Source organism: Talpa occidentalis, unplaced genomic scaffold (genome assembly GCF_014898055.3).
Source record: "Talpa occidentalis isolate TD23 unplaced genomic scaffold, MPIMG_talOcc4v2.1 talOcc4.2, whole genome shotgun sequence".
Classification (NCBI taxonomy): Eukaryota; Metazoa; Chordata; class Mammalia; order Eulipotyphla; family Talpidae; genus Talpa; species Talpa occidentalis.
Window position 1 is genome coordinate 122,521,894 of NW_023602073.1, and position 14,722 is coordinate 122,536,615.

Below are 14,722 nucleotides of genomic sequence, written 5' to 3' on the forward strand. Positions count from 1 at the left end.
GTTTCCGTAAGACCAAAACAGGCTCTTTCACTTTCCAAGTGAAAACCCAGAGTATAATTTACAATAACTGAAGGAATAAACACAGTTTCCCTTCCCATACCTGAGATCTGTATGGTTTGCCTCAAATAATTTTTCTTGATATATAAACTAATCTACAAAAATTTGACACAGGTCTCAGTCATGAAAAGTGGTACATACCCAAAGACCAGAGTCCCACAACAAGCATACACATTCACATCAGCTTACCGGTCTTTGTTAAGATGGTCATCTTTGATCACCAGAGCCATAATTGCCATCCTGTACATGTGATCTGACACACTCTCTGGATTTTCAACATTTCTGTATACCCAGCCAGTACGTGGGACTCTCTAATGAAAATGAAAATAAAAAAGTTAGGAAAACAAATATTCTAAAAGGGGGAATTCAAGCCAATATTTCTGGTGTACATAGATATAAAACTCAACAAAGTGCTAGCAAACCAATTTTAACAATACATTATTAGGATCATACACTATTATCAAGTAGGATTTATTTCAGTGATGCAAGGATCATCAACCATCATCACACACAAATGAACTATCAACACACACAAATCCATCAATGTGATACATCACATCAACAAAATGAAGGATTAAAATCACATGGTCATCTCAAAAGATGCAGAAAAACCATTTGATAAGATTCAGCATCCATTTGTTATTAAAAACTATCAATAAAATGGATATAGAAGGAATCTTAACATAGTAAAGGCCATATAAGACAAACTCATTGGCAACATCATATTCCTTGGGGAAAAATTAAAGGCTTTTCCTCTGAGATGAGGAACAAGACAAGGATGCCCACTCCCATCACTGTTAGACTGCAAATTCTGCCAGAGCAATTAAGCAAGGAAAAAAAAAAAGTTATCGAAATTAGACAGGAAGAAGTAAACAGTCACTTCTTGCGGGTAGGATAGCATACAGAGAAAACCCTAAAGACATCATCAAAAAACTACAGAAATAATATGGTAAAGGTGCAGCCTACAAAAATCAATATACAAAAATCTGTTGTGCTTTTATACACAATGACCTAGCAGAAAGAGAAATTAAGAAAACTATACCATTTATGGTAGCATGAAAAAGAACAAAACATCTAGGAATAAATTTAACCATGTAAATGAAAGACCTGTAAACTGAAAGCTGTAAGACACTGTTGAAAGAAACTGCAGAAGTCACAAAGAAAAGGAAAGACATTCCGAACTCATGGAACAGAACAGACTGGTAAAATGAGCATTGTATCTAAAGCAACATACATATTCGATTCAATCTCCATTAAAATCCCAAGAGCATTCTTCAAAGAAGTAGAGTAAAAATGCCTGAAATTTGCATGAAATGACTAAAGATCTCCAATTTCTCAAACAGTGCTGAGAAAAAGAACAAAATGTGGAGGTATCAGTCTCCCTAACTGCAATCTATAACACAAAGCTACAGTAATGAAAATAGTATGGTTATGGAATAAAAACAGATGCACAGATCCATGGAAAGAGTTCAGAGCTCAGAAATAAACCCACACATATATGGGTAACTAAGTTATGACAAAGGAGCCTATACCATATATTCAAGAAAAGGAAAGTCTCTTCAATAAATGGTGCTAGGAAAATTGGACAACCATGTGCAAAGAATGAAACCAGATCACCATTTTACACCATATACAACAGTTAACTAAACATGGATTAAAGACTTGAATATAAGATCTGAAAACATACACAGAAGAAAATACAGTAGATAAAATCTTCGACACTAGCCTTAATGATATTTTTATGGATTTCCCATCTCCAACTGTAGGAAAAACAAAAGCAAAATTAAACAAATGGGCTACATCAAACTAAAAAATATCTACACTGAAAGAATGCATCATTAAAATGAAAAGGTGGCACACCGAACAGGAGAAGATATCTGCAAACCAAACCTCAGGAAATGGGTTATAGAAACAACTCAACAACAAAACAAAACCCTGATGGAAAAATGGGCAGAGGCTCTAAATAGGCATTTGAATAAGAAGACAGACACATGAGAGGATGTTCTTAATTGCATATCATTAGAAAATGCAAATCAAAGCCACAGTGAAATTTCATGTCGCATCTTTTTAGTTATTAGCAAAAGGACGAGAATCACTAAGTGTTCACAAAAATGTGGAGAAAAAGGTACCCCCATGCACTATGGATAGGAATGTAAACTGGTATAGCCTCTACAGAGAACAGTATGGCAATTACTTAAAAATAGAACTACCCTGTTATTCTGCATCCCACTTCTGGGTATTTATCTGAAAAATATGAAAACACTAATTCAAAAAGAGAACTGCACCCTTATTTTTATAGCAGCATTATTCACAACAACTAAGATGTGGAAACAACCAAAATGCCCACTTACAGATGAATGGATAAAGATGCCGTGTGTATGTGTGTGTGTGTATATGTGTGTGTACACAATGGTATATTATTCAGCTATAGAAAAAGATAAAATCTTGACATTTGTGACAACATGTATGGATATGGTGGGGATTAAGCAAAGTGAAATAAATCAGAAGAAAAATACCATATATATTACTCATATATGGAATACAAAGAAACAAAACAAATGAATACACAAAATAAACAAACAAAAAAGACCCTTAGATTCTGACAACAGAATGATGGTTACCAGATGGAACAGGGGGTGGCAGATAGGTCTGGAGAGTGATGGGTTGTGGAATCCTCAGCCCTCCTAATTCTCGGGAATATTGTCTTGGTGCCCAGAGGTTTCTGCTTGTCAGCTAGGTGTAAGGTCATGCAGGCGGCCTCTTACCAAAGGCCTAAGTCCTGATATGAGGAACATACTGGGAAACCACTATCTTTCGAAAACAGCAGGCAGATATTAGAATAGATATAGGGCCTCCCTGGTGGCACAGGTGGTTGAGCACCGCACTGTGAAACTGTCTGCAGCCTCTGCAGCACAGGTTCGATCCCGGCCAGCCGGCGAGGGTCCCACATGGAGAAGCAGACCTCTCCTGTCTCATCCTCTGCTCCCCTCAGCAGTGTATTTCGTCAGTCTGCCTGTTCTGTTCTCTGCTCTGTCTCTGGTGAATCCTCTCGCCCTCCCGCGCATCTAGCCTGTCTCCTGGTTCTTGTATAAATAAATAAAGCTTTAAAAAAAAAAAAAAAAAAAAAAGAAGAGAAGGCCTCTCCAGTGGCCCAGCGGGTGCAGCGCTGTGAAGCTGTCCGCAGCCTTCGTAGCACCGGTTCTATTCCTGGCTGGCCAGGGAGAATCCCACATGGCGAGGCAGACCTCTCCTGTCTTGCCCGCTGCTTTTGTCCATCTGCCTTTGGTCTGTTCTGCTTGCCACTCTGTCTCTAGTGAATCCCCTCACCCACCCACAGCTCTGGCCTGTACCCCAGCTCTTGTATAAATAAAAATAAATCTTAAAAAGAAAAAGAATAAATATAATATGCTTAGACTGGCAGGAATAATGTAGCCCCCCACGCAATAGCTCCTGATCACTCCACCCTAGTTTACATCCCTAATTCCATCACCCACGCATGTACACTCCCTATATACTTGCCCTTCCTGGATTATTCAGTGCTAATAATAGGAGACTGTCTTTGGTCCAGGCTGCACATTCCTTCCTGTGTAGCCCCTCCAGGTGTCTCACTATTCCAAATGGACTTTGAGTAATCTCTCCCTCATCCCCTGCTGCTTCCAACACTGCCATCCTGCCAGGCAACAATGGATGTAACTAGGCCTTTGGGGGTGGGCATGGTGTAGTATTAGCTATCTGCTATGCTCTTCAAATAAAGCCCTGGGAATGAGACACAGAAGCAGAGTCATGGTTTCAGAACCTATTAAAAAATGCATAACCAAGCAAAATGATTGACTTCTGGAATCAAATAAACCAAGGAGGTAAGAGAATGGGTTGTGGGGAGTGTATGGAATATTTTCAAGCATATAAGAATCCAATAACCAAGTTATTCTGTATTACTGACATAAAAATGTATAAATTATTCAACATATAAAAGCCCTTTAGACATAAAAGACAAAACTGTAAAATACTCTATCTTTCATAACTACAGGAGGTAGGATTTTTGGCTTCAAACAACGGCACTCGACATAAGTAGAAAACATTGTGGTGCGTGCTTGCGCTTGAACAAGTGACAGACTTTCAAATTCTGAAGAAGAGAGAAAGGCATGTCTGACTGCATCATGGGAAGTCATGACATCCTTTATTCTGAACATGATGTGCTCCTGCGAGACCGCATGTTCTCCTCATAAGTTTGTTTTCTAAAGACTAGTATAAACAGCAGTACTAGCAGCATGAAACAAGATAACCTGCTTTAAAGAGAAATTCTGCAAAATCCCTAACTGGGGTGGGTGGTAGGAAACGTGATGTAAAGATTAAAAATCCTCTATTAAAAAAGTTTTGTTTGGGGCCTCCCTTGGTGGCGCAGCGTTGAGCGATGGGCTGCGAAGCTCCCCACTGGGCTGCGAAGCTCCCCACAGCCTCCGCAGCGCTGGTTCGATCCCTGGCCACCGGCAAGGGTCCCACATGGCACGCAGACCTCTCCTGCCACCCGCTGCTCCCCTCAGCAGTGCATTTTGTCAGTCTGCCTGTTCTGTTCCCCGCTCTGGCTCTGGGGAATCCTCTCACCCTCCCGCGCTTCTGACGGTAGCCAGTGCTTGTATAAATAAATAATCTTAAAAAAAAAAGTTTTGTTTGCTATTTCTAGAAGTTTCTATGAGAGAGATTTCAGCATTCCACTTAAAAGCTGCAGGGCCACTGGGGTCTGTTCCTTCCACCCCTTATTCAGAAACCCATCCCCACCAGCCCAGTTTGGGGCTCGTGAGCCCCACATGGACTGAGCGCAGAGGCGGGTCAAGGTCCAGCAAAAGCACGCCGGCCGCTGTCCAAACACCTGTCGAAAGGTGCCAGCACCGGTCGGGCCTGGCCTCCCGACATGGGATGCTCGGCCTTTCAGACCGCGCGGGGCCCGGGGTCGGCCCCATCACCGCGGCCGCGGGTCTCGGCAGCCTCGCTGCTCCGCCTGCCGTCCGGACGCGCGACCGCACCCGGCCGTTCCCTCCCGCGCCGCGGCAGGGCGGGCGGAGGGAGGTGACGGCCGGGGCCGAGCCTGGAGTGAGGCGCCTCGCGGTCTGCCCCGGCCTCTCCCGGGGCACCCGCTTCCCGGGCCACCGACGCCCCGGCCCGGCGCCCGCTCACCTTCAGCTGCCCCACCAGCCGCAGGAGCTGCAGCAGGCTGCGGGCCGCGCCGCCCCGGCGGAGTGGGAAGCCATGGGGCACCCTCCTGTCAGGCCCGAGCAGGCCTCGCGGCCGCGCCCGGAACTCCTCCCCCTCCCCGCCCCCCGCCTGCGCCCCACCTCGCCCTCCTGACTCCTCCTCTTCCTGCGCTTTCCCGCCGGGCTGAGGGTTTTCACAGACCCGCGTTCTCTCGAGTCCACCTTGCTGGCGTTTGGCCTGCGCGCTGCCCCTTGGGCAGTGCACCAGCCCCGCAGACACAGTGCTTGGTGTCCCTGGGCACTCATGACTCGTCTGTGAGACAAACCGTCGAACGCCTGGCAGGGATTGCGGGAGGGGCCAGGAACGGAGCACAATGCCAGTCTGCACCAAAATCTTTGCTTTTAGGAAATCAGCATCTGCTTGGGGGAAGAGATAAGGAATTCTACTTTAAAGCAGGCAGATTGCGTTTATAAAGGCACAAGAAAATACTATAGAGGGGAGAAATTAATTAGTAGTGAGAAAAGTATTAGTAGCCATAGCCAAAGGGTTTTGGAGATAACCATACATGGGCTAGGCAGTAAAAGCAATCCCGTGATGAAATCACAGCTTCCCTAACACCTTAAGCGCTGAAGGAAGAATCCCCCACCCCAAATAGTTGGCCAGTGTGTATCCCAAGCACCTGTCTTAATTCCATCAATAACCAGGGCCACCGATTTTTAAAGGAATGCAGTGGAGGTGCATACTGAAGGACTTGGGGCAGAGGGTAATGTTGAGAATAGACTATATGGGTCAGGGAGGACATAGTGAGGCCAATGAAGACATAATTGAAATTATTCTTTTGGTAGATGATCTTTTGTTTGGTTCCTTGTAGTAACAGTGGAGATGGTGAGGTGTTGTTGTATTATTTGTTGTTGTATTGTATTTTGGATACAATTTGAAGGTAGGACCAACAGGATTTGTGACAAATTGGACATGGGATATGAGAAAAGAGAGGAGTCAAAGATGATTTCACATATTTTTGCTTCACCAATTAGAAGGGTGGAAGGGCTATTTACTCCAAGAGAAACAAAGAATTGGGGAAGGGAGGCAGGGGGGCTGGCTGGCTGGGGGAAAGTGCACGAAGACTAGGTTTGAGGAAGGGTGAGAATTGGAAGTTTAATTTGGGATATGTTGAGATACCTAATAGAGATGTAAATCTGGAGGTCAGGGAAAGATAAAAAAATTTGTATCAACAACATATAAGGTTGGTTGTAAAATCACAGAAACTGGATGAGATCACCTCTCAAGAAAGTGGGGGTGAAGAAGTAAAGATGTCGGTGGTTTAAACCCTGGGGCAACCCAAGAGTGAGAAGAAGCAGCAAGTAAGGTAGAAAAAGCAAAGAGATAATTATGTCCTGGAAACCAAATGGAGAAAATATTTCAAGAAGGAAGGAATGTCAAGTTAATGTTCTGTCACATAAGGATTGAGATCTGACTACCAGAATTAGCAAATTCAGTTGGTGACCTTGACAAGAGCAGATTCATTTGATAGGGTGACCTGCTACAGGGAGAACGGAAGTCAGTATTGCAACTCACGTAAAATGACTAGGAAAGAGATTTTTTTTAAGACAGAGGAAATTATAATGTGTTTATTTATTGATGGAGGTGATCTAGTAGAAAGGCACAAATTCCCTCTATAACAGACAGAGGAGAGAAATGCTGAAATGATGTCCTAAAGTAGATAAAACAGGATGCAGTTTAGTGTACAAGATGCAAGACTGGCCTTAGGAATATGGAGAATTCATCCACAATACAGGAGGAATGAACAATATATGATGACTAGTGGCAGATTAAGGTTAGAGAATTCTCATCAGATTGTTTTTATTTTCTCACTCTAGTAGGAAGCAAAATCTAGACTAGGTTATGTTGTAGTAACAAGCAATCTTTGTATCTCAGTGGTTTAGCATATTAATATTTTATTTCTCTCTCAAGCTAAATATCTACTATTGGTCAAATATGGGGTGCTTCTCTAACCTCTTTCAGGGAGCCAGGCATATTGCTAAGTGAGGAAGAAACAAAAGAGGCACCCCACCTCTTAAAGCCTGTCTCTGGAAGCAATATATGGCCCTTTATCTACATATCATTGTTTAAAATAGGTAATACTGCTACATCTAATTTCTGTGAATGTGCTACATTACAAGGCAAAGGGGAATGGAAGCAGATGGAATTAAATTTGCAATCCAGCTGAATTTAAAATAAGGGATCACTGGAGTTCCTGGATTATCCAGATGGGTCAAGTATAGTCATGGGGGGGGGGTCAAGTATAGTCATAGGGGGTCAGAAGAGAAAGTGTCATGATTCTGTATTAGAAGACTCACCTGGCCATTGCTGACACGATGAAAGGGCACAAGAGCCAAGGGCTACAGGCTATCTCGACAAGCTGGAAAAGAAAATTAGATTTTCCCTTTAAGGCTCTAGAAAGGACTGTAGCCTGGTAATGTGTTACAGCAGCAATAGGAGACTAATACTGGGACTAGTCATATTGGATGACCTTGACCTGCTTTAACCAATTACCCTTCTTCCCCTTGTTTTTCTGTTGAAGAAGGGAAATTGGCAAGTCTGTTTTCTCTTCACCCAACCAGTGACTTATTTCAATGACTCATGGATAAACCACCTCCCTCTAGCATCAGGGGAAACAGGAATCAACCAATGGAATCAATTCTTTGCACGGAAGGAGTACAAGTTTAAAGCAAATGGGGAACAATTTGATGCCATTTACTTGAGTCAATTGGAAGAGAGGTGCAATTAGCAGGCTCTCACCGAAGGAATTTTTTAATTGGTCTCAGTATACATTTCAGAGAATTTGTGAATATCCTAAAATTGTCTACAGACTTATTGCTTATGAGAAAGTTCCTGTTTAGCATATCCTTGAAGTGGTCTGTAACCAGAATGGGGGTGGGTGGGATTGGGGGGGCCTGCACTGTTGAGAAAACTGCTTCAAAATGCAGCTGTGGCCACGTCCACAGAGCTCTGGCTTTAGTGTTATAAGAATAATAATAGGGCCTCCCTGGTGGTGCAAGGGGTTAAGCACAGCACCGCGAAGCTATCCGCAGCCTCTGCATCATGAGTTTGATCCCTGGTCAGCCAGGGAGCTACCCACATGGTGCAGCAGACCTCTCCTGACTCGCCTGCTGCTCCCCTCAGCAGTGTATTTCAGTCGATCTGCCTGTTCTGTTTCCCATTCTGTCTCTGGTGAATCCTCTCACCACCCTCACACACCTCTGGCCTGTATCCCAGTTCTTGTATGCATAAATAAATAAATCTTTAAAAAAAGAATAATAATAAAGCTCACACTGATTGAGCCTCACCCAGGGAGATAGATTGTTACATATCGCACCTCACTGTAACTCTCCCAACAGCCCTCCAGGGTATGAATTATCCCACATTTCAGATGAGAAACTGAAGATAGAACTGACCTTAGCTCGCAGGGCCAGCAAGCAGCTGGCGCCAGAGTTGCACCCCTCACCTGTTTCCATCAGATGCTTCTTTCCATCTCATCCTACTGGGCCCAGCCAATTGGCTACTAGCACCCACTTCTAATCATTATGGAAATTAAATTCCAAGTGTGAAATCATTTTCTAAACTGTTATTTATGTAAAGAATTAAACAAGGGAACAGGCACCTTCTCCACTGCTGATCACCTCCCATTCGTTGGAGAAAATTTACTCAGGAAACATTCATAAGTATGCCTTAGGAACTGACTAGAACAGAGACCAAGTCTGCTCCAAATCCAAATTCTTTTTTTGCCTTAAGACATCTAAGGAAGACACATTGTTTCTTCCTGCTATATCTTTATAGATATAAGGGTTAACGGTGAGTTTATAGCAATGGTTCTTAAACTCAGGGTGATTATTGTTTCCCTGGAGAGAATGTTTGGCAATGTTTAGAGATATGTTTGGTTGTCACAGAGGAGTAGGGGGAGCGGGACAGGGGATGGGAGGGGAGAGGAGAGAGAAGAGTATATGCACACATACTCACATGTGTGGGCAAAGGCTAGGCTGGTGCTAAAATTTCTACAAAGCACACCACAGCCTCCCACAACAAAGAATTATCAGCACAAAATATCACTGGTGCTGAGGTTCGCAAGTCACAGTCTATCTGTCCCCACAGAAATGCTTATAATTAAAATCCTCATATTGTTGATAAGTTACATAATCAGCAGAATCTTGACATTATATTTCAGTTACAGTGAGGAAATAAAGTAAACAAGCAAGTTTCACTAGTAGATCCTCCTTTTAATGGAGCACAGAAAGACTCCCAAGCTTGGCCCTGACAGGGCCTCTGGAAAGATGAGGGGATTAGAGGATGACTTTGATCATTTATGTAACTAGGTTAAGATGGAAAAATTCAGTTCACGGAAGATAAATGTAAGATATTAAGTCTGGGAGTCAAGGAACAGTACAAAAGGAATGTTTGTTTAAGGGAAAGATATTGGGCTTTGTTCTATTTTGCAACTTTCTTGCCTCTGGTGCTGTGTGGCCAGCAAAAAGAGTCAGCGTGCACACCCACTCACTCCACAAAATGAGCCATTAACTAACTAGCTAAGGGAGGGCTTTCTGCTAAAATGAGCAGCAACCAAATAAATCAGTTCCGGGGTCATGGAGGGTGATGTGGAGACATTGCTAAGAAAGACACGCCTTCTTTCCAGTTAACTCAAGTGGAGCCAAGCCAACTGGTTCCAAGACAATTGCCAGTAAGTATCACCCCTGGACACTGGACTAGAGTGGAGGAGTTCTGCATGCATTAAGATAACACTCCTGCTTTGTTTATAATTATTAATTCTGTAAAAAATCCCCTGCACCAGTTTTCTGGTAAGTCCTCAAATCTTCTCCACTGCAGATCATCTTCAATAATTAAAAATGTTCATGATCAGGCTTCCCTGGTGACTCAGGCGGTTGAGCGCAGCACTGTGAAGCTGTCTGCAGCCTCTGTAGCGCGGGTTTGATACCGGCCAGCCAGTGAGAATCCCATATGGCGAAGCAGACCTCTCCTGTCTCGCCTGCTGCTCCCCTCAGCAGTGTACTTCGGTCAGACTGTTCTGTTCCCCGTTCTGTCCCTGTTGAACCCTCTCACCTCCCGCGCATCTGGCCTGGACCCCAGTTCTTGTATAAAAATAAATAAATCTTGGGCCTCCCCGGTGGCGCAGCAGTTGAGTGCTGGGTTGCGAAGCTGCCCGCAGTCTCTGCAATGCTGGTTCGATCCCCGGCTGCTTCCCGGCCACTGGAGGAGGGTTCCACATGGCGCGCAGACCTCTCCTGCCGCCCGCTGCTCCCCTCAGCAGTGTAGTTCGGTCCTTCTGCCTGCTCTGCTCCCCACTCTGGCTCTGGTGAATTCTCTCACCCTCCCGTGCTTCTGACTGTACCCAGTGCTTGTATAAATAAATAAAAATAAATCTTTAAAAAAATAAATCTTAAAAATCAAATAAAATAAAAATATAATGTCTCCTTCTATAAAAAAAAATGTTCATGATTATGCAAGAATCTTTAGTGACTATCACCCCATCCTCATCATATGGGACAGATTTGGACTTTTGCTCCTCCTGAGTGACCAAAGCTAGGGCCTGACCCTGCTCATTGGCAGACATCATCAAGAATAGGACAGTTTCCAGGTGAACTTCACAGAGGACCTTGAAGCCTGCCACAGTCTTGGGGAACAGCTACCCAGGACACCTTGGTGACCCCTCGGGTATCTTAGACCTGGTAGCCTCGCCCTTCTCCACACACAGAAAAAGAAATTAAACTATGGCACATATGTAGCAATAGTATTTCCCTTTAAAATAAAAAGTAGTACCATAAAATGTAGAATAAATTATATTAAAAGAGAACTAGGAAAAATTTCTGATATTGTGCAGCTTATAATCACTTGGAGTGTTTTTTTCTTTACTTCTAACTAGAGGAAAAGCTATTGATATTCCAATGCATTACAGTTGAAGAGTAAGCAGTAGGCCTATATGTTTTATAGCAAGACTTCAGTTATCACAGGGATGAAAATTCCAGTCACCTTATACTTCTAGAATGGCTTGGAACCCACAGAGTTATAAAGGAAAAAAAAGGTTAAAAGTGTGTCAAACATGAAAAGAGAAAAAAGAGGCTACATTGTACTTGACCCAACATGGCTCTTGGTACTTGGTTGTCTCTAGGTTTCATGTTTGAAGAGCAGAGGAAATTTGATGGCAGGGAGATGAAAACAAGGGGGATGACAAAAGAACAAAGGCAACAAGGGTAAAGATTGCCCAATGGTAGCAACAGACATGGACTCTAGAAAAAATAGATACAAGAACCACTGCTAAAGGGCCTCCATGGTGGTGCAGGGGTCAAAGACAGCACTGTCAAGCTATTACCAGACATTGCAGCAAGAGTTTGATCCCCAGCCGGCCAGGGAGATACCCACATGGTGCAGCAGACCTCTCCTGCCTTGCCTGCTGCTCCCCTCAGCAGCATATTTCAGTAGATCTGCCTGTTCTGCTCTCTACTCTCTCTGGTGAATCCTCTCACCCCTGTACCTCTGGTTTATACCCCAGTTCTTGTATGCATAAATAAATAAATCTTTAAAAAAAAATACAAAGAAGAACCACTGCTAAAGCTGCAGAACTTGGCTTCACTAAAAGCTCAACACAGTTTCAGTCTTGCAGGTGGTATGGGGTTGGTGAGAGGCATCAGGGAGTGAGAACAGGGTGTGAAATATAAATAGTAGTGAGAACACCTTGCTTTTTTTAAAGGTTTTTTTTATTTATACAAGAACCGGGGTACAGGCCAGAGATGGGGGTGGGGGTGGGGAGGGGTGAGAGGATTCACCAGAGACAAAGTGGGGAACAGAACAGGCAGACTGACTGAAATACACTGCTGAGGGGAGGAGAGGGTGAGACAGGAGAGATCTGCTGTGCCATGTGAGTTTCTCCCCAGCCAGCTGGGATCCAATCCGCGCTAAAGAGGCTGTGGACAGCTTCACAGTGCAGCGCTCAACTGCCTGCGCCACAGGGAGGCCCAAGAACACCTTCCTTTAAAGGACACTTCACTTAAGCCAAGCATATTGCTAGGAGCTCTACCAGGTCATTACACTTCCTCCCACCCCTCACAATGTCAGTATGTGCTTTCTGTAGGAGAAAAATAGGCTCAGAAAAGGTAAATAACTTGCCCAATGTTGTACTCTTATTAAATTGCTATTCGGGATTTAAACTTTGTGATAGCCTCGCTTAGGTATTCTCCAGGGCCCACACTGTCTCCTAGGAGTTTCCAGAATCTCAATGTGAAAACCCAGGGATCACTAAAGTCATCTGTATAGTATACTAAGTGCTAGAGAGAGGATCTGGCAGGTTGTGTGAGATTGAGTGCTGCGTGAATCCAAGTGGCCTTCTTGTGAAGGAATCATATTTTAGAGCATGGCATCATAATCAGCAAAAATGTCCTTCTATATGAAGTTTATCTCACTTTACATAGAATACATTGTAGAAAAAAATAGTTAGAATGCCACAAATCTAGGGTTCAAAAATGTTAATTCAGTGAACAAAATCATTCTATTTGGGAGATGCTTTCCATCTTCTACCAGAACAGATGTTGGTAGAGGAAACAAATATGGATTTAGTTTTTACGCATGGTTTCTGACTCAGAAAATTCCAAATGTTTGGGGACTTATAAGTGTTGAGAGTGATAAGGTGCCATTTAGACCCAGATGGGGCTGGGTGCCAGTGGAGCCAAACGTTTAGAGGGTGGAATCTTCAGTTCCCCACCCCCAACCTCAACACCCCAGCTCTCCAAAAAGGGGAGACCGGCTATGGGTGGGGTTCAATCATCAGTGGCCATTGATTTAATCTATCGTGCCTTTGTAATGAAGCATCCATACAACCCAAAACAACAGGGTTACAGAGTTTTCAGGTTGGTGAAGATGTGGAAATTAGGAGGGTGCCTGAGGAGGGAGCAGAAGCTCCATGCCCTCCCCCTACACCTGACCTATGCTTCTCTTCCATCTGGCTGTTCCTGAGTTATATCCTTTTACAATAAATCTAAGATCCCGAAGTAAAACGCTCTTCTTAGTTGTGTGAGAAACAAATTAAATCCAAGGAGAGGGTCGTGGGAACCTCTGATTTATAGTCCGTCAGTCAGAAGGCAGGCAACCACCTGGACTTCTGACTAACGTCTGAAGTGGGTGTGCACGGGGAGAGGGAGGCCATTTTGTGGAACTGAGCTCTTAACCTGCGTGATCCAATGTTGTCTCTAGGTAGGGCGTGTCAGAATTGAGTTAAGGTGCAGGACACCCAACTGGGTCACAGAGGTGCTCCGCAGTGTGGAAACGTGGCTACACACTTGATGATCAGAAAGGAGAAACACAGGAAAGAATCACACAGTAAGGGAAGAACTGGGTGTTCAGGATGGGGACACTTGCGCTGCCCTCTCCCCCCAACCCAGGTGAGGCTGGGGTGACAGGGAGTTGGGGAGGAAGCATGCCACACTGTTCTTGTCTCTGAGGCCATTTACCATCACAGTGTCAGCAGAGCAACATCTGTTCTCCAACTTTCTGTTTCTTCCCATTCTCTTCTTTGAGCTTTTAAACTGCCTCCGGACAGGAGCAGCAATGGACTTAAATGTTCCTTTAGCTGTTTCTAATTCTCTCCCAGGCCCACTCTCCCTCAATAAATGACACATTGTAGAAGGCGTTTTATAGCCTGACATGGTAGTAAGGCCAGAAGGTTCTATAATGGAACCTAACATGGCAATCAAGTTTAAAAAATGTAAAATCACAAAATGAGAGTTAAGTAGTATCATCTATTAAAGAAGGAACAAATGTTTTATTTTTTTTAATATTTATTTATTTATGCATACAAGAGCTGGGGTACAGGCCAGAGGTGTGGGGGGTGAGAGGACTCACCAGAGACAGAGTGGGGAGCAGAACAGGCAGATTGACTGAAATACACTGCTGAGGGGAGCAGCAGGCAAGACAGGAGAGGTCTGCTGTGCCATGTGGGTAGCTCCCTGGCCAACCGGGGATCAAACTTGTACTGCAGTGGTTAGTGATAGCTTGATAGCGCTGACACTTAACCCCTTGCGCCATCAGGGAGGCCTTCAATGTTTTACTTTTACAAGTGACTTCTAACTCTAAAATTTTAACATTTTAAACAATATTCCCTCACAGTTACAGGATAGGCTGTTTAATACTGGGGCTGTTGGATTTTCCCCCTCCAAGTGGAGTTAGGTTTTCTTCACGGATTTAGAAACAAGTGAACATATAATATACTGGATAACTGGATAACTGGATGTACTCGTTTTGTCTTTCCCAGGGACTCAGAGCTGGATGTCCGCAGAGCACTACAGGACTTTTCACCTAACATCATAGTTTTTGAAAGACAGTAATTTGTCAGGAAGCACAGAATGCACCATCAGAAGGAATCTATATCCTCAAACTTTAATAATCATCTATGAGCATATTTAACATAATTTTCAGT

The 14,722-nt window shown here is 43.8% G+C and overlaps 1 protein-coding gene across 1 annotated transcript in view; it reads right to left on the reverse strand.

Moving 5' to 3' along the window:
- Positions 1-14,722, reverse strand: part of HDDC2 (HD domain containing 2) — a 44,690-nt gene that overhangs the window by 23,427 nt on the left and 6,541 nt on the right. Inside the window, exons 4-5 of the mRNA XM_037518774.2 lie at positions 5,230-5,663; positions 247-368 (exon numbers count right to left, since the gene is read on the reverse strand). Coding sequence (XP_037374671.1) covers positions 247-368; positions 5,230-5,663 — 556 coding nt within the window. The remainder of the gene's footprint in view (positions 1-246; positions 369-5,229; positions 5,664-14,722) is intronic.